The following is a 21,320-nucleotide window of genomic DNA, read 5'->3' on the forward strand; positions in this document are numbered from 1 at the left end:
GATTATTGGAATCTAATAATGACTTTTTAACCAAGCTTTAAAGAAAAAAAAAACATGACTGAAGCAGGGATTTCAAAAATTATTTCTTTGTACTGCTGCAATAGATTTAAGAAGCCTGGACATGACTATTACAAGAAAAATTTAAGAACTGTGAGTAAAAATGTATCAAAGCATCATAAGGAAGTAATTGAAGGCTATAAAATATGTGATACTTGCCGCAAAACTGTACAAAAATTACCTTTAGTTACCTCAGATTATAAAGAAAGTTCAGATGAAGCTCTGAGTGAAACAGATCATGAGACTGAAATTTCAACTCCAGAAAAAGAAATTAAAATTTCAATAGTCTAAAGCTATTGAAATTTTAAATAAGTCTTGGAGTAATTGATGAAACTCCCATAAAAAAAAAAAAAAAAAAAAAAAATTCGTCTCAGTGAAAAGTACCCCCAGACAAAATTAACTAAGATCACTGAAGTTTTAGGAACTCAACTATTTGGTTTAAGCTTAAAAAAATCAGATGATCTCATAAAGTTTGATTATGATAGTGAAATAAATAGCCGACTTAAAGAGAAATTCTCCAGTACAACTGACAAAAGCTTAAAACTGCAAATTTTAACACTTCCAGAAAGTTGGACCTTAAAGCAAATAGAAAGCGAATTTAAAGTGACAAATTTCATTGCTGGAAAAGCTAAAAAAAACTCATGAAAGACAAAGGAATAATGTCTGCACCTGATCTAAAACCCGGAAAGGCATTAAGCCCAGAGACAGCGAATTTAGTGAAACAATTTTATGAATGTGATGAATCGGTCGTCAGATGCTTGGTAAGAAAGACTTTGTTTCTATTAAAGTGGATGGAAGAGCAATTCATCTCCAAAAGTTTTTAATTTTAAATACCTTAAGAGAATCTTATGTTCTATTCAAAGAACATTATCCTGATAAAAAAAATAGGCTTCTCCAAATTATGTGAACTTCGTCTGAAAAATTGTGTTTTTGCTGGATCAGCTGGAACACATTCAGTTTGTGTATGCGCTATTCACCAGAATGCAAAATTGATGATGGCTCAGTGTAAGTTACCAGAATTGATTAACAGAGACAAACCAATCAAAACTTATAAAGACTTACTTAGTTTAATGATTTGCGAAATTCCTACAGACAAGTGTTCTTTCCGTCAATGTAACAACTGTCCAGATACTAATAATTTGAAATATCTTTTTGAAGATTTGTTTGAGTAAAACAGCATTGATACTGTAACATACAAGCAGTGGATGCAAATAATAGGACTGCACCTTGAAGCAATAACAAAACAAACTGATGATTTCTTAAATTGTTTGTTTGATAGCTTACCCAAACTGCTGAAACATTCTTTTATTGCTAGCAAACAATCTGCAATTAGATATATGAAAAAAATCTGGTTGAAAATCAATGTATTGTATTATGTGATTTTGCTGAGAACTACTCTTTCATTCTACAAGATGCTGCACAAGGATTCCACTGGAACAATCCACAATCAACGATACATCCTTTTGTTGTATACTACATGGAAAATGCCATAATACAGCACCTGAATTTAGTTATTATCTCTGATTGCATGTGCCATGATACAGTTGCTGTGCATTTGTTCCGGAGGCTTATGATAGCATACTTAAAGCAAAAATTGCTGCAAAGAGTAGACAAAATTCATTATTTCTCAGATGGAGCTACATCCCAGTACAAAAATAAATAGAATTTCGTAAACCTCTGTCACCATACTGCAGATTTTTCTATTGAAGCAGAATGGAATTTTTTTGCATCATACCTTGGGGAAAATGCTTGTGATGATATAGGCGGCTCAGTTAAGCGATTAGCTACACAAGCAAGTCTTCGTATGGTCTATAATGAACAGATTATGCCCCGCCCCCCCCCCCCCCCGTCAATTATATGAATGGTCTAAAGACAATATTAAAAATATCAATTTCATATATTTAACAGAAAAAGATTACGAAAAAGAATTAGCATTTCTGAAAACAAGGTTTGAAGAAGCCATAACAGTGAAAAGAACTCAACAGTTCCACAATTACAGACGAAAAAACAAAAGCAGTTTTTGTTAAATATTATTCCTTTTCACACCACACAAAAGAAGAGATAGTAAGCAAACATGATGATGCTGATGATTTGGACTTGAATGATATAGTTGGTTTTGTAACATGTGTATATAATAATGAATAGTGGCTAGGTTGTGTTTTAGGAATTGAAAATGAGGAGGTTAAAGTAAGTTTTTTACAGCCTCATGGACCTTCTCCATCCTTTAAGTACCCTCATATTCCTGATGTATTGGTTGTAAATAAAACAGAAATACTAACCTAAGTTGACCCTGCAACACAAACTGGAAGGGTTTACAATCTCTCAGAATCTGAAAGTTCAAAGGCGAGTAAAAAGCTACTTTCCAAACTGAGGAGATGAGACTTATCTGCCACAAGGTATTTTTATGTATCGAATTCTACTTTGTGTTTATACATTTCAAAATTACATCCTCGAAGTTTCTGTGCTAGTTCTGTTTACTGAACTTCAAAGGAATAAAAGATAACCAAAATTTAAGATTTTTTTGAAATGTAAAGGTTTTTTAATTAATTGAACTATTCATAGTTTTACTACAAAATGTTTATAATATTATTAAAAAACACTAAAACATGTAAATTTTGAAATAAATTTAAATTGTTGAAAATAGTTTTGTGCATTTAAAAAAGTATTTTTTATTTATTTATTGTTTTTTTAATTTTTAAACAAAAATGCTAAGTAGCACCATTGCATTGTTTGCTATAACTGCTGATCCCATCATGTCCCCACTCTGAAATTTTTAGGATAAATCAAGTAAAACTTATTAAAAAACGTGTATTTTTTTTTCAAAATTTTTAAAGGACACTTACTTAAAAAAATTTAAAGTTTAAAAATTTAAAAATGCAAGTTGCATGTCAAATTAAAGCTCATGCAATTCTTTTTAAAATGAGCTATTAACCAACTGTATTGACCCCATACAACTAAAATTGTAGCATTTTTAAGCGCAACAGATGAGTAAAAAAACGTGTTTTTTTACAGATTTAAAAGATTAATAACTCAATAACCAAAAGAGATTAATTTTTTTAAAAAGTAGATCTGAATTTAGAATGTCAAACAGTATAATCCCTGAAATTTTCATGAAAATCTGAGATGGTAAATTTGAAAATATTTTTTTTTTTTTTGGTTGATTTGACATGGAATGACCCCAAATGTTTTTGATCTAATAGATGTTACAGGTTTCATGTTCACAGCATCAGAGCCTTATTTTCTTATTCATTCACTCATTTTTGTCCCATATAATAATTCATTAATTTATTTATTAAATTGTTTTATTATCTACTCATTTATTCTTTTACTTAAGCCGCGACTCCACATCACCGGAAAAACGAAAACGGAAACTGAAACGGAAAACGTACGATTTTCCGTTCCGTTGTATTTCCGTTCAACTGGCCGGAAATTCTTACGCGGAATCTTGGAGCGCCATCTGGTGAAGGATTCCAGACATTCACTTTAATTTTGTGTATTTAGTGGGAAAGATGGATCGAAGAAAGAAAAAAGATTTTGCAATGATGAGTTTACATTTTCTTAATGTAACAGCTCTGCTCTTGGATAAACAAAAACCATATCCACTCATATAGATGCATTGACTTTACAAAGCCCGTCATTTAGGGACAATTATCTTCTCAAGTGCCCTTAAATGATTGGCCTGCGTTATACAAATTAACCTTTCGAAATTAGCAACATTTTAGGTAGAGATAATCAAACGGAGTGGAAGTACTGAATACATAATTTTTACAAGGTGGGCCAAAACATTGAAACCACTGCACTTACACATTTCCCAACAGGATTTAGTATCAAATTTTAACGAGAATAAAAACCTCCAACACAAAAAATAGGGTGCGTTTGCTGCATCGCTTGCTCTCCCCTAGATCCAGCACCCTGTAATAGTAACTTTCAATTTTTAAATCGTTAAATTCGAAAATTAGAGATCAAAGTTGATTAAAAATTTAGATAAGTGAAACAAAATTTAATTTTATATGCAGAAAAAAAAAAGCTATCAATGTATTTATTAGGCTAAATAAAGGAATGAAAGATATATTTCCAAATCCTGCATAAAATAACTATTCTTGTATTTTCTGATGAACACACATTCAGAATAGATTCCATTTGTTGGTACAGGAACCATTTGGGAACATAGACTTCAAGGTTCCCTTTCCTGTACCCAAACTTGTCCCTGACTTTTCTTTTTTCTTTAGTAAACCGGTCCCTTTGAACTGTCCATTTTGTTTCTGCTACAGGACCTGCAAAAATTTAATTTGTTGCAGTTGATTGTTGATTGCAAATGCATAGTTCATACCATTCAAATAAAGCGAATAAACTTACCACTCAAATTGAATTTGGAGCCGATGACAGGCCACAAACTCTTCTTCATTTGGACATCTTTATAATCTTTCCTTTTTTTTTTTTTTTATCGAAGAGGCAAGGATATTTCCTGACCTCTTCTAAAAATACTTCTAAATATATCTTCATGGATCCACTAGCCGTCGATATTTCTGAAGAAAAACGTTGTTGACAATGTGAAGAGTTCCTATAGGCTGTTGCGAAGCGGATTCCGTTGCCAGAAACAGAAAAAGTTAAAAATGTTTCAACTCTCGATTCCGTCTTGTTTCTGCCGCTCGGAAAAGGAAACAACCGGAAGTGGGAAGGTTTTTCTGTTTCCGTTGTCCGTTTCCGACGACTTTCCGGTGATGTGGAGTCGCGGCTTTACTCATTCATTTGGTCAAATACATACTTGCCAACGCTACTGTTTTTAATGGGAGACTCCCGTTTTTTGCTTCCATCTCCCGTTTTTTACTATTTTCTCCCGTTTTTGCAGTTTTTTCAGTCAATTATCAAAAAGTTTCACTTTCTTCTCAATAGATGGCGCCCTTTTCTAGTCGATCAATGTCAGGGAATAAGAATTTTTCCAATTAATATCTCATTTAGTAAACAATTTTTTGGAAGCTACATTGCGTCTTACATTGCGTGTTCAACGAAGCGCGTGCTTTGCCGAAAATTGCAGCAGATTTCAATCCTTTCGCATCTTGAAAATACTTCAATTATTTTGAAGGTTTGAAGTTATTTTAACATGTGCTGCCCTTTACCCACTCATTTTATATTTTATTTTCATTATATATTGATTTTTTTTTCGGATTTTTGTAATTAAATTTTTGTAGCTACTTTTTTGGTTGAGACTGAGGAATATACAAAACTTAAAGCAAATTCACTCCTTACTATTTATTTTTTCATTTGCAGTATGTTTTTCTATCTGCTACCAATTAGTTTATCAGCAAAAAATCCCCATTTCACTTTAAATTTAGTATTCATGTTATTTAAAAGCATAATTTAATAGTTCTGTTGTGAAGATATGTCGCTGGTGAATCACCTATATACTTCTAGTGGAATCTCCTGTTTTTTCTTCTTCGAAGGTTGGCAAGTTTGCAAATATATTTTTAATAATAGAGCAGAAAATAATATTTCATTATTAAAATTTTATATATTTCACTTTGCTGCAGGAAAAAAAAGTGAAATTTCCACTTTTTCAAAAGGTACAAATTTGCTGCAAAAAATAAAATAATGTTTCAGTAAAAGATTTATTATTCAATACATTGTGCTATTTTTGTGTACTTAAAATTTTCAAAATCTTAAATTTTCAAAATAAATTTCCCATTTCTTAACTTCAAAAGAGGTAAGTCTTCACCTTTACCCCCCCCCCCCCCTACATTTGTTAACCTGTTTAAAAACTGTGTTAATTTTGTTTTCCAGAAATCAGTGAAAATTTCCATGGTTAACAATCTGGACACTTTTCCTGTTAGACACCACAACCCACAAACAGAAGTTTCAATCAATATCACACCATTACATAAACTGGCTTCTTTTGCTGAGGAATAAACCAGTTAATATGTTATAACGTCTGAATATAACTTGCCAAATCTCAAAACAGTTAAACGAAAGAAAGAGGACTTATTAGTGTTTAAGAAATAAGGGGTCGGTTAGTCACATAACACTGCGACGCCCATCCCAAATTTTTGAGCAAGTCTGCAGACTTTCTGAATCGGAGAGTTTTTTTTCTACCCTCTTTCCGCATGAATCGGTCAAATTTAAAGTTGATAAATGCAACCCAAAGTGAAACAGAAAAACAAAAGTTTAAAAAAGCACCTAAATCCATATTAGGATCCCAAGCGGCTGAGAGGTCTAACACAATTGCTCTAGCACTGAAAATTAAGGCACAGGTAGTCTGTGCCTCAGTTTTCCATTTCATTCTTAAGATTTTTAGCCTATGTTTTGCAAGTAATTTGTCATTTTACGCCAAATGAAACCACAACATGGTTTCTTGAGCTTAAAACAATGTCATTGTGTTTGATATTATTTTGAAGGAAATTTATTGAATTTTCCAGATTGAATGACTGTTTTTGACAGACATGCATATGTTTAAAATTTGAGGTGAATAAGAGACATTTCTGATTTTTCTCTTTAAAAATTTTGCAGGGTGGCGACAGATCAGGGAGATGAGAGAAAAGTCAGGGAACTTTATTAATCAGGGAATTTTGAAAAAATAACAAAAAATCAGGGTTTTTTTTTATATTTTATGAAGGAAAAAAATTGTTTGCTTTACAAAATTAAGTACTCTAATTCCTTACGCATTTTTCGCCAATTATCTGTTCAAAAATAAAAAGGAAAATTAATGAGGTGCAATTATACACTGCCGCATATTTGTGCATCTTTTTTCCTCAACGTCAAAATATTGAATCTTACTTATTAACCACAGGATGAACTTCCAAAAATTGCTTCTGTGTCTGTTAGGTTGTTTATTTTACCTAGCTTGAAATTTCCTTTTACGCTTTCAATGCTACGTAAAATAAACAACCATACAGGCAAAGAGGAAGCCTTCATTAATGTCTTAGCTCCTTTGCCTTTATTTCATTTTCTCGAAGTAATTAGCATACTGTAATCACAATTTCAAGAAGAAATCTTTGGTTTTTGAATTAATACTATAAAAGCTTAAATGTTATTACTTCGCATTTTTAATTTAATTGCTAAAATTGAACTTTCAATAAAAAAACTTTGCTCTTTGCCGTTATACTATTTGTTGTCACCGCAGATTATAAATGTTTTCTTTTCTTCAGACTTAAGTGATTCTTTAATTTTATAACCGAGTTGTATTCTTTTATATATTTTGAAATTAACTAATTCCTTTTTTATTCTTTTCTTTTTTTTTTTTCCTTGCATTTCAAAATTATTTGTTACAAAAGCAATCTAAGATTTTTTTCGTTACATACTGAAATCATTTAAAATAGTTAACTTACTTAAGTATCTTTATTTTTTTATCGTTAAAATGCTGTGTATTCATTCATTAAAACCTATGTTCTTGATTAGAGAAAAACTCCCTATGAATGGATGTCAAATGGTTTCATCTGTTTTGCATAAATATTTCAATTAGTTATATAAGAATAACTACATTACTTCTATTCTTTCACTATTACTTGTTATTCTTGCAACAATTATTATACTGTTTGAAAACTTAGTTCAAAATAATTTCAATTACTCTTTACTTCTATCATAAATACACATGTTTTTAAGAGTAATTTTAATAGTTTCTTAAAATTCTTATGCTGAGTGGTTTCTGGAAGTAAAGTTTTTTTTAAATAATTTTCTATAATCTTTCCATGTAGAAAAATTTAATATACTGTTTTGTAGGTTTCCCCCCCCCCCCAAAAAAAATAGACTTGATATGTTTTTTAACCATTTTATTAAAAAAGTAGCACATTTTTTAAATATATCTTTAGTTCAACAACTTTACACAACTTAAAACCTTTAAAATACTGCATTTTATACAAACATACAATGGATTTCAAGTAGAGCAAAGAAAGAAAACCATTATCATTGGTAACGTAAATCAGGGAAATTCGATGAACTTAATCTGGGAAATCAGGGAAAGGCAGGGAACTTTTTTTCACAGTTCCTGTCGCCACCCTGTTGCTTTTTAAAACAGCAATAACTTAAAACTTTAGTGATTTTTCATATAGTTTTATGCATGAAGATTCATTCTTTCTGAGTATATGTGTGCAGTGATTTTCTTTATCCAACGAATAATTTTATTTTTTTAAATTAAAAAGCTTTCCAGAAATTAATTTCTCCCTTCTGTTAAATTTTTTTAAATAAATTTACTGTATGCAAATATTAAAGAGTTTCAAAATAAAAGATGCACAAGTAAAATTTAATAGTGTTATCTTATTTTGTATTAGTTTTGAAAAATTTCTACTAATTAGAAGAAATATAGCCGTAACAGAGAGGTCATGTGTAACAGAAGGAACAAAGCTGTAACACCCTCTTTGTTACAGCTTGACATTCGATATTTTATTAAAATCTCACTTGCTGACAAAAGGAATTCTAGGAATATATAAATGGTTAGTAACATCTTGTTTAACTCAGTTTCCTCAGTGTTTGATCACACTAGGGTTTGTCTGCTCTTTACAAACTCCAATTTTAAGAAAAGAAAACAAGGACTCTTAAACTCCTGAATTTTACTACTACAGTCGAACCTCGCTATAGCGAACCTGCGATATAACTATCCCACGAGTGTATTGAACCTTTTAATTAGTCCCAACTGCAGATCTATGTTTTAAATGTATTTTGAAATGCTTGTAATGAACCTTAGATACTGTAGACGCTATAACGATCCAAAAATTTCTGAAATTTTCAGTTTTTCATTGCATTTGTCCCAGTTATGTTCCTTACCAAATTTCCCATAGGCAAACACCATCTTCTGCAATAGACCATCTTCATTCCCCCTTTTCACCAGAATACTCCGGTTCAAACCACACTTCTCGCCTATTGTTCCTCTGATAATATTGTACAGGGTTCGTACGCTCTTTCAAAACTCCTCCAATACTCCTTCATTTATAAAAAATTTTTGAAGGGCTCTTCAGACTTCTTCATTTCGGTTTTAACTCCCTCAAAACTCCTTCTTTTTTATTTCAAAACTACATAATCTTCCTGTATAACAAAAAGTTAAAATACTTCGATTGACAACTAACTTCGTCACTAAGGCGATTTTAATGTAGTAATTTTGTGCATTTTTTTTTTTCGATTTACATATTGATCATACTTAATTCATAAAAGTTGAAGGTGAAATTTTTATTAGAAGACTAAGACATTTCATAAGTGAAGTAAAACATGCTTAAATGGTGCTTGGCTATTTTTTCAAGTTTTATGATTATTGTTTTTTCTCCACCACACTCTCAGCAGCAAAAGTCAAGTTGTCTAATTATTATTTAAATATTTAAAACTACATAAGTAAATGTACTACATTAAGTGATTGTGTTAAAAAAAAACAATTGTTTAGTTAATTGCAGTTATGATATTGTAGAAAGGGTCATCCACAAGTGATGTCATGCTTTGAGGAGGAGACAGGCTCATGAAATTGTGACAAGGGGAAGAGAGAGGGTGATAAAAGTGACATCACACAGTTAGTGTACCAATATGTTTGTAAAAAATATAACGTGACAAGAGGAGAAGTTTGGGGTGAAGTGTGACACTTTGTGATAAAGGGTGCTGATGGTCAAATATATTGAAAAAAAAGTGTGACATCATTTAATGACTCTCCATTAGTACTCCTTCAAAATCTCATTTTACTCCTTCAAAACTCCTTCATTTTATTTCTGAAACTGAGTACGAACTCTGTTGTATTGTGAACTTCACACTGATCATAGTTAAATAAAGAAATTTTTTTAAAAAAATCTATTGGATTAAGTTAAATTTCATCTAAAAATGGGAAAGCTGCAAAAGTCTATTTTCAAATTTTTCTTTTCTAAATTTACTGTAGTGAGTCACAATCTGGCAGAATTGTAATTCTAAGGCAGCTCTCAGTGTTTTGAGAAAACTTGACTACAGAAATTAGATATACAAGTTGTAGATTTGTTTACAAAAGTTGCCATTAAAACTGACGAAAGCATATGAAAGCTTGCAACCAAAAATAACATTTTCCTTCTCATATTATCAATAAAAGAAAGATACATTTCAGTAGTTTAATTACTGACTACCATAGTTAACATTAAAAATTTATTTGTTATCCTTTTCACAAAAAGAAATGTGTGATCAAGTTATTCATTACAGAAGTTTCTTAGCAAGTGTGGTCTTACTTTCGAAAAATCGGATGTAGCGAATCCTCGATTATAGCGATATCCTAAGCCAGTCTACTGTGGGTTCGTTATAGCGGGGTTTGACTGTATCTAATTACAAACTACTTTTCTGTCTATAAATAGCATTAAATTTTTTCTCCTACCTTAAAATTATCTTTACTTAAAGTTTGGCTAATCCCAAGGACAGTGGAACAAATGAATCTACCTAGTTTGAGAGTATTTAGGCAGAAAAACCGACTTTCTTATTCGAACAGCTTATCCCTTTTTCACCATCAGGATTTTAATGCCACTTAGTCCATGTGAGCGGGCCTGTCTGCCTCTTTCCAATCATAAAAGCCTTAAATTTTGCTCATAATACATTTCTTGATTCGTAATAATTCAGCAAACTGTTTTATGTATTTTTAAGAAAATTGGGAGGCTAACCTCATCCACTTTACAGTAATCATCTTTGGTATTTTACTATACGAGTAAATGGTGTTTGAGTATTCGTACCCAGGAATTGATTACTGTATTAATCACAATTCTTATATCATTTAAGCTCGGTAAATTGAAAAAAATGTCAATTATTTTTAAAAAAACGCATTTCTTAGCTTTTGATTCCCAATTTCTTTTTATATCCTCCAATTATAGAATAAATGTAAAAATGAACTACTTTTGCTTTGTGAAGCAATTTTGAATGAATTAAACATGTTTTTTTTCCTAGAATTTTCTTGTATTACCAATTTTTTTTCGGTGTACGAAATTTTGATCTACTTTGAAGATTAAAATAATTTTAAAGATTTTTCTAAAAGATCCTTTGTTTTTTGAATTTCCTCTAGTTCTATCATGTATGAGTAAAAACCTTATTTAAAAGCATGTCAAAATCAAACATTGCTTCCCAAAGAATTGCTTGATACCCCCTCCCCCACCAGGTTGATGGCATACCCCTTTAAATGTTACAAATCTCCTCTCCTCCATAGTAACAATAAAAAATATTCAATAAATGTCATACAAGTCAGAAAATGCAAAGACAAATAAAAAAGGCGAAATTTTGTAAACTTTAACCTTTATAGTTTTATTAACAATACAATCGACAGCATATTTTGTTTTTCAACTTTAAACATTAATGCATAGAATACAAAATAATCACTTATTAAAATAATTTTATTTTCACCTTTAATCACTTTCTAATTTATTAGCAATTTAAAAATTAGACTTCTTACTGATGATGTTAACTTTAAAAGTAACATTTTCTGCTTGGCAGAAAAAAATAAAGTTTTGGTAAACCATCATAGATGAAATAAATTTCCCATTGGAGGTTCAAGTGTATTAAAAAAACAAATACATGAATTTGACACCCAGTCACATTTTGTGTTGTAACTACAGAAAACTTTTGTTCAAAAAAAAAAAAAAGATAATAGAAGAAAACAATGGTCACACAAGCAGACAGTAATCAAGATTCAGCTTTAGTCTACCCAACCTTCACGTGGACAATTGTCAAGCAACCAGTGAAGACAAAACCAAGTGACTGAGTACAGTAGAGGGAGAAAATGTTCTTAATCTATAAGATAAAGTATGGTTCTGAAACTTGTAAGTTGGTTTTATGACAATAAATTTCTTAGAAAAAAAACAAAGTAGTTGGGACTAACAAAAACCGTTGTGAAAAAATTGTAAGAATTTAATTTATAACATGATTAAAACTTGTGAAGATGAAGCTGACTGCTCTAAGAGCTAATAAATGCATCCACTTCCCCCTTAAAAACCGATATTTCTCTGTTTATCTGATGAGTGATAGAAGAACCCAACCTCAAAAGTTGAGAGTTCTCCAACTTCAGCATTCGTTCTAAATAAGTATAAAGAAAAGCTGATATATTAATTTTTTTTTTCATTGTGATTTATCTAATTAACATGCATTGATGGTGCTGAGTGCCTGATTTTATTTATTTTATTTTTAATCTAGTAGAGAGTAGAAAATCCTTTGGTAGGTTTTTGTGCGTTTCAAAAGTATATTTTGATCATCACTAACTTGAATAAAACTCCAAACCGAACCAATTTTATTGCATAAGTTTGTACCACTTTTAATCTAGTTTCCGAGAATATATTGGATTTTGGAAGTTTTGGAGGGCTAAAAATGCTATTTAGCACTTTCTGAGCACAAGTCAATGTCCGAAATGAAACTAAATTTTGCTGTTTAAAGATTTTTTTAGTTATTTAAACTGATTTAAACATTAAATCTAATTATATATGACTTCACAGTACAATACCAATCAAAATACAAAAAAAAAAAAAAAAATTACTCTCTATCTCGAAAAATAAATCTTTTATAGTGAAAACTGTATGTACAGTTGCTGGATTTTGCGATTTTTGCAAAACGGGACAAGTTTTTGGGAAAATTTTAAAGTGCTGCCATTCAAAAAGTAATAGCCATCTTAAGATAAAAATTTTGTTATTCTTATATCCATGTATAGAACAGCCTCACGAAGTTTCAAGATCTGAGAACCTCGGGTGTCCACCCCTGGATGAATTGACATGGAATTTTGTGAACTTCAAGGCTCATTTAAAAGAAAAAAGACTTAAGGCTATATGAATTTAAATCTTAAACCTCAAACATGGAAGTTATTTATTTTTAATACACATGGTAGATATTGCTGTACAAAATGAAAAGATGTAGCAAATACCTTGGAAGTGTTATCTTTGAGAAATAAAATTTTGAAGTGCTCTACAATAAATTTATATTTTAATGAAATGATTATAAGCTAGTAACAAATAATGTGCTAAACATGTTTCTTATAATGCCCAAACCAATTATAAAATTAAATGTTTCAAGAATGTATTAGTTCAGCATGGTATTACAGTCAAACCCCGCTATAATGAACCCCTCAACGGACCGACTTGAGAGATCGCTATAACCGGGGGTTCGCTACATCCGATATTCCAAAAAATAGTCAAAATTCAGTAATATTTTACAATAATAATCATCATAATTGCACAATGACTTAATTAGTAGTTAGGGTAATAAAATTAAGTTTTAGAAATAACTAGTAACTATATTTTATTCAATAATAAGCAAATTAAAATTTTACTTTTTTTTTATTTATCAGTAGCATGGAAGAAAGACGTTATTTTCGGTTGAAAACTTTTGAATTTTATATACATATCAATTTTTTTCTCAACTACTGCAAAAGAATCCACAATATGTTTGTCAATGTTTTCAGTCGCAAAAAAATTGTTCAAAATATTTACAGCTGCTTTTGCAGCAGAAATGGACCCAAGATTTTTTGTTTGATTTATAAACTAGAGAGAGTTTCTTCACATTCTTAAAGCACCTGGGTTTATTCGATTTTCCAATAACCATCAACTTTCGTTTTTCAGAGCCAGTCATGTTAGCACAAATAAGTGGTTATCCGTGTGTTGGAGTGTTTTCCGCCGACACATTTTTCACCTTTTAACTTCAATGTTTGATTTGGAGTCAGCTTATAAAATAAGCCCGCTTCGTCAGCGTTAAAAATATCCTCTTCGTCGTAATCTCGAATGATGTCCGGCCACACATTTTGCATCCAATCCTTCACATCAGAAGAGCACACACTTGCAACTTCACCCACAAATTTTCCACTCGTTATGTTGTGCCGTTTCTTGATTCTATCCAACCACCCGTTAGAACAGACAAACCCTTTTTCATTAAAATGTTCGGCAAATTCATTTGCCTTTGCCTGCAGAATGGCTCCCGTTATCGGTACATTTCCGTTCCTCTGCAGAGTGAACCACTTAAATAACGCTTCGTCTACATTTTCCCTTACTGCTTTTCGCATTTTTTTTACAGCCGTTTATGTTTGTTTCATAGGCAGAAACAATTGCATCACGGTTCTGCCAAATAGTGGCTACAGTAGATTTTGAGAGCGAAAATTTTTTGCAAAGTGAGGATTAGGTTTCGCCACTTTCTAATTTGCGAATTAATTGCACATTTTCTTCAACAGAAAATGCTTTGCCTTTATTTCGCCTGGCCATGATGATTTCTACCTAGTTCACACGATTATCCGCAGTGGAAATTAAACTAAAAATCAGAGCAAACGCACGAGTGACCAATAATCTCGTCCTCTGACTAAAACCAGTTGAGAAAATTGAGGGAGCTTGAAAACCGGCTCGCCCCCCCCCCCTCCTGAAGAAGCAGCTTCTCTTGCAAGGAACAATAAATGAGGAATGTGGTTTGGACTAGAGATTTCCTAGAAAAAGGGTTGAGAATTGTAGAAGATGGAGTTTGCTGAGAGAACAATCGCTAATGAATTTCATTGGGGCATGTGCAAAGAAGAACTTGAAAAATCAGACATTTTAGGATCGTTATATCCGATTTTTTCGTGTTTCTGGATCGTTATAAGCATATGGAATTGTATTAATGACATAGGGCTTCAGTTCGGACCAATTAAAAGGTTCGCTACAACCGGGAGATCGCTATATCCCGGGTTCGCTATAGAGGGGTTTGACTGTAGTACAATTTTCTTACTTAGAATCAAAAATGATTTCTTCAAACTGGTTTTCAGGTCAATTAGATGTTCCATTATCCCAAGCAGGACTCAAACAGGCTGAACTTTTGGGTGTACATTTACAGTACCAGCAGTACAGTCATGTGTATGCTAGTGATCTTGCAAGAGCCATGCAGGTATCTCTACATGCTTTTACTTCCTTAACTGTGTTATATTAGCTGCTTTAACGTGAGACTTTTACAGCTTGACCATAAAGAGATGGCAGATGGCCTTGAAGCAAAAACTTAATTTCTATCATTTGTAATAGGTTGTTATTTTGTAATAGATAGGATTAGCGAGAGTGCGCCTCTCACTACTTGGCGCTTTCTTGCTGATTTTACCAATTACAAATGATTGGTGGCATTGATTAGGGGGGGGTGGGCAGGCACTTTCTATGGTTCAATTATTTATTTTATTTTCCAACTTAGGAGAAAAAAAACTAGAGATTTTTAAAAAAGCAAAAGTTTCAGATCATAATTATTTGTTTTACTTTGTATATCTGTTTAAGAAATATTATGTAGCACGAGCAGTAACTTATAGTTTATATATTGGTGGTTTAGATATTAGTAAATCAGTTTACCTAAAACAAGCCATACTTGCTTAATGAAATTATTACCAAATTTTTGTGACTTCTCAAAATACTTTGGTGTAAATAATGAAAGTCTGATTGAATTGGTCATTTTGAAAAGAGGTCAACTCCATTTTTTCAAAATTTTCAAGGGAAAGAAAAAACGTATATTCACCCTATTTTTTAAATTTCATTTAATTTTTCTTTTAAGATGTGATGAAACTTATTTGAAATTGACACGATCCCGAAATTTTCCTTTAATAATTGTGTAAAAACATTTTTTAACGGGAGATGACCCGTTTTCAAAATGAACTTAGGTTTTTCAAAACAAATGAGCCTGGAAATTGTTAATCATTGTTTATTCTTACAAAATATTGAATTTTAAAGTGAAAAATGAAAAGAGGAATTTAAATGACAAAAAAAAATCTAACCAAAATTCTTCAGCTGCTTCTTCGATTGATGTAGCGGGCCAATCGTACTTTTTCTGCTAGATATTTTTATGAGCATCTGATATATTTTGATATAATTTTTTTAAATCCTTTTTTTTTCATTTATTAGAATTTTCTCCTGATGAGCGGGATTGTTTGCTGGGTCTAAGATAAAAAGCTTTGGCATTTCTGTATTTTTTAAAAGGCAAAACATTTCTTCTACTAAGAAATCAATGAATGGTGTTGCCCTTGCAACACCAGGTTCAAGATTTGTAAACACAAACTCGTAAAAGTGGTTTACAGCAAAAAAAAAAAAAAAAACTTTTGCTCCTTGGAAACCCCTTTTCAGTAACTTCTACTTCACTGATCTTTCTTTTTAAAATCTGGCCACCAATTTTTAAAATCTGCTACATCCTGATGTGTCACATACTTTACATTGAACTTTTTAGAATTTGAGGAGGATACGATAAAATCTTCACGTTGTTGAGGTGTGCGAAAACATGGAGGAGCTCATTATGAAAAGGGGTCATCTCCTAAAGATGACTCTTTTTCAAAATGTACACTGGTGGGGAGTCTTACACCAAACTACCTCGGAAAAATAGATTTGAGTCGTTTTCACATGAAACTAATGTGTTGAAGTTAATGGGGTGGGAAATCGCCATAAAGTGAGTTTAAAAAAATGAGTTGACCCCTTTTTAAAATGACCAATTCAATTCATGTCTAAGTGTTTCTTTATGGAAAGTTATTGTGTACATAATTCATCAAAATCTTAATATGTGAGTAAAACTGTAAAGTTTGCATCAATTACCACTCATATGCTCTAAAAACCATCCTTAGCAAAATTTTGTATTTTTTCTTTTTTTTTCTTTAATTTTTTTTTGCTGCCGCCAAAATTCGGCTTTTAGTTGTCGTTTTTTCTTTTGCCCCCCCCCCCCCCCTTCCTACACACACACTTTTCAGTCCCAATTGCTGCCTCTGCAAATGATATAAACGGTGTTTCCGTTGCAAGGTCACCTGTCATCTCTCTGCGATCAAGCTTTATCTCCCATATCCTTGCTCCATCTCCAGAAAAATCAGTTGGAAAATTCACCCTTCACATGTGTAGGACATAGCACCCGAGAAAACGGTTTTGTCCAGCATTCTTAGCGGCTATACCTAGCAAGTGCTCTCATACCTATCTACGAGTGCTAGGTATTACTCGTCGGTAATACCTAGCACTCGTTCCGCGCAGTACATTCTGGGTAAAGCAGGATGAAGAAAGATCTACCTTTACCTGGAAAATAACTGCAATGTGGTTTAAAGCAGGTTTTTTCTGGGGTAGAAAAGCTTCATGTGATTAGGGTTATTTAGTGCTGGTAGATGAAAAGAAATGTTTGGGGAAGTCACCTTGGGGTTTAGGGGAATGCACATATTTGTAACTACAGCAATGACTGCATATAATTGTGTTAAAATGTTTTTAATACAGTGTGGCACTTGATTGTCAAAAAGAGCTGAGGTCACAATTTCGTTGATAAATACCAAACGGCTGATTTATCTTATGCCATTTTGCCGACATCATTGTCAATTTTTTTGTACTTTCTGAAATATAGAATTCATATGGTGCATTTTGAGTTATAGAGGCTGTCACTCAAGCTTTTAAATACACACAAGCAGTAAATATACATATCTTTTAATCCCTTTTTCTTCTGCTGAAGTAATGGTGAATTGGCAATTAAACCTCCATATTTTATAAAACAGTGCAATGTGTTTGTGACCTGAATTGAGCATGGTGCATATCTTGGGGTAGAAGAAATCTGATTCTTGAAGGGGGGTTTACAGAAAAATATTGCCAGGATTTACTATCTGAGACTCAGAGAAGTTTGCGCGTTACGTAAACTAGTTAAAACAATAAAAGAAGATAAAAACAATGTTTTATCGCACAAAGTTGCAGATAAATGCGTACATGTGTTTCAGAGGTGTGTTTTCAAGGAGTCCTTTTTTCAATGCGAAATAGTGAGCTTTTGGATGTAAAGATATTCGGTAAAATCAAGGGGAGTGAACAGCAGACAGCTTAAATAGCAAATCAAACAAACATGACAACATGAAGATCAAGTGTAGTAATTTCACCCTGCCAGTCACAAAGTTTTCTGACTATTCTTTCAATTGCTTATATTTCATGGGTAGTAACTAGGGCTTGCAATACTGGTATTGGTACAGGTATTAGAATTTCCTTAAAAACATTCAAAAATATAATATTTTCTTGCCGTATTTAATTATTTTGTGCAAAAGGTGCATTATTTACTTATTGAGAAGAAACATAAAATGAAGAACAAATGTCATACGGTCAAACCTTGTTAACACGAACTTGAAGGGGACGCCAAAATATTTCATGTTAACCGAATTTCGCATTGACGGGTTTCCATGTTTACTGGTTTTTGTCTAAGCAGACAATTTTTTTTGTTTTTGTATCTCAGAAAATATATTAACCGAAGTACCTTTGTACAAAAATGTATACCCAAGCATTTATATTTAAGTAAGAAACACAAGTAATTCGGAACAGAGGCAATGGCTATTTGGACCATTTCTCTATCACCATGCATTTTCAAACATCTGATTTTTCCTTGATCTCAAGACTGGATTTTCGCTGCAGTGTTGACGGGTAAAAAACACTTTATTGCTTTTAGCCTTTAAACCAATACATGGGCAGTGTTGGCATAAATATTATTTTATTTTTATTCTCGGTCCACAGCCGATAATTTAAAGAAAATAATTTTAAGTTAAGTGTACCTACTTTAAGCCCAGTCTGGTAAAAGTAGAACTTGTCAACTAGTTGGTGCTAACACTTCAATCGACGATTCCCCCACGCCATAATTAATGGCGATTGTTTACTGAAACCATCGAAGATTGCATGTCCCGATGTGTCGATTCAGAAAGAGTTGAGTTGTCACCTGATTGATTCGAATTAATTCCACTTGTTGACCGCACGTGCTATGGAGAGGAGTACGAATATTCGCGGCAGTGGAATAAACAAATGAGTGATGGTCGAAGTAGAAGTTAGTGTGGTGACGTCATCGAGGCGTGGAATCTCATTGGTTGATGAAACATATATAATGTGGCGAGTGGCAGCACTCGGAGCAGGAGCAGCGATCACTCTCTCTTCTCTTCTCTCAACGATCCCCAGTTGTTGTTTTGATCGTGAAGCCTAGTCCGGCTCACGTGTGGGGGGGGTTTTTCCCCGCGATGCTTGCGGGGGTTTTTGTGGTATGTGAAATTAAATCTTCCAAGTCCTGGAATTAGTATGAGTCCAGGTGAAGAAACATTTGTGTTGTGTCCGGCTAATTAATACAGGGGTCTGGCCAGAGGATATTTGGGTCCGTTAACGGACCCTTCACAAAAATCTGATCAACCAAAACGGACCTTTCACAAAATTCCGATCAAACAAAACGGACCCTTCACAAAATTCTGATAAACAAGATCGGATCTGTCAAATTGTTTATTGAAAGAGCAAATCTGAAAGCAAAATAACGCATATTTCTGTGTATAAACCGATAATTTTTGGAACCTTTTTTTAAGTCAAAGTAGAGGGATCAGCTTACACAAAATCGGCTAATTTTGAAAAAAAAAAAAAAAATATCGGCACTCTTGGAATGCTGCAAGCGATAAAAAATGGCTACTGCCAAATAAATATAATGGTTGTTTGTTTTATCACAGCTAATTAGCAGTGGTGTTTTTGTAAACTTTTCTGAAAAAGCATTGGTAAGCACTTTTCTCCGCTTATGATTTAATAAACAATAATAATATATATCTGCGAAATGAACTTAGAACTGCAAAGGGATAGTAAGGGTGAGGAAAAAATATGATCGCTTCAGATAGTGTTACCAACTTCAAAATTATCACAACTTAGCGTCTGGCGTTGAACCTTTATAATGACTTGATTAGAAAATATTCTCATCATTTTGCCAGCTTGTCAATATTTGCGTTTTTACGGTGCGGTGCGATGTTTAATTGTTTTTTTGGGAGAAATTTATATGGGTTTTGATTTTTCGATGCTAACAAGGATGATTAACTTTAAATAAACTCTTTTAATTACCGTTTTTTTTCTTTAGATGTCTACATTTTGAAAAATGCAATCTTTTAACATCCGATATGAGAATCACATTTTGTTCTTTTTTCAAGCTAACTTTGCTTTATTAGGATTCAAATAAATGAAAAGTCTCTTTATTTCTGTTAGAACTCTCATTTCAAGTTTTTAAAGCAAAATTCCATTTTCTGTTATGAGTCAAAACTTAAAATGCTAAATAGATGGTTTATTTTATTTTATTTTTTGGGTCAACTGTGTCCACAGATATTAATGATATGTTTATTATAGGACTCTAAAATGCAATTTAAAAATAATTTTATCAAAAATATTTCTTTTACAAGCTGTTTTTATACTTTTGATGCCTTCACTTTGAGAATTGCGATCTCTTTGCATCCGCTATGGGAATCCGATTTTTCGAATTTTTAATGATTATTACGCTTTGTTAAGAGGTAAACGATTGAAATATTTTTTTATTTTTGTTAAAATCACGGAATTTAGAAGTTTTAAACCAAATTCTGTGCTTTTTAAGAGTGTCTTGGGTCAAAAAGTTGAATGCTGAACCCTATTTTGAATTTTATTTTATTTATTTATATTTTTGTTACAATTATTTTAAGTACTGTACAGAAATATATCTAGTATAATTTAACATAATGTAGAATGGTAGATAAATATTGGTACTTGAAAGAGCGATGCCCCCCCCCCCCCCCCCCCCCCCCCGTCAAATATCAGAAAAAAAATCCAGAACGATTTTCTCAACGTAGAAGAGGAAAAATTCTCAACTTTAAGTTTAATTGATGCAGTTTGTGCCATCTCTAAATTCTAAAATTTCGTTTTAACAAAAAAAAAAAAAATTTTTTTTTTTGCGAAATTTTTTGGTTTTTCGCGAAATTTTTTGGTTTTTCACAAAATTTTTTGGTTTTTCACAAAATTTATTCATTTTTCACAAAATTATTTGATTTTTCACAAAATACGGACCCTGTGAAAAATCCTGGACAGACCCCTGTAATATTGCCGGGGAAGTGAGTTCCTATGTGTCTACCTGAGATGTTTACCGATCTACGAATTGTCTAATGTTGCCTTTCCATTACGGACATTCCTGAAGTGTGATCCGGCGGACCTTTTGTGTGTCTTCGAGTAGATCCTTCGGAACAGCCAGCGACTACATCGACATATTGGTGACATTTTTCTTTTATTTACTGGAACCACTTTTGTTATGATATTTTGGGGGTGTATTTTATGGGGATGTTATAAAAATTCTAGTCATATTTTATAAATGTATTTTTCTGAAACATGTTTTTTGCTTGTCTCCAACTTGACATTACACGGCCAGTTAATGTTGGCTTAGTTTAAATATCTTAACCTTTGGATTTTAAACTTAACTTTAATTATGCCAACAGGCAGAACAGGTGTCCAGAATTAGACTTTCTTTTTCATGATGAAATTTTACAGCTAGGTTTGTCAGCCACTTGTTGAAGATTTCACTGTCCATCCCATTTTTTTACTGTAAACATAGTCTACAGCTAAAGTTCGTACTTTCTTGAACGACGTGGTTTTTCC

General features: G+C 32.3%; 1 protein-coding gene across 1 annotated transcript in view; it reads left to right on the forward strand.

Moving 5' to 3' along the window:
* Positions 1 to 21,320, forward strand: part of LOC129233059 (fructose-2,6-bisphosphatase TIGAR-like) — a 68,711-nt gene that overhangs the window by 17,860 nt on the left and 29,531 nt on the right. Inside the window, exon 3 of the mRNA XM_054867140.1 lies at positions 14,726 to 14,844. Coding sequence (XP_054723115.1) covers positions 14,726 to 14,844 — 119 coding nt within the window. The remainder of the gene's footprint in view (positions 1 to 14,725; positions 14,845 to 21,320) is intronic.

The sequence above is a fragment of the Uloborus diversus genome, unplaced genomic scaffold, assembly GCF_026930045.1.
Source record: "Uloborus diversus isolate 005 unplaced genomic scaffold, Udiv.v.3.1 scaffold_153, whole genome shotgun sequence".
NCBI lineage: Eukaryota > Metazoa > Arthropoda > Arachnida > Araneae > Uloboridae > Uloborus > Uloborus diversus.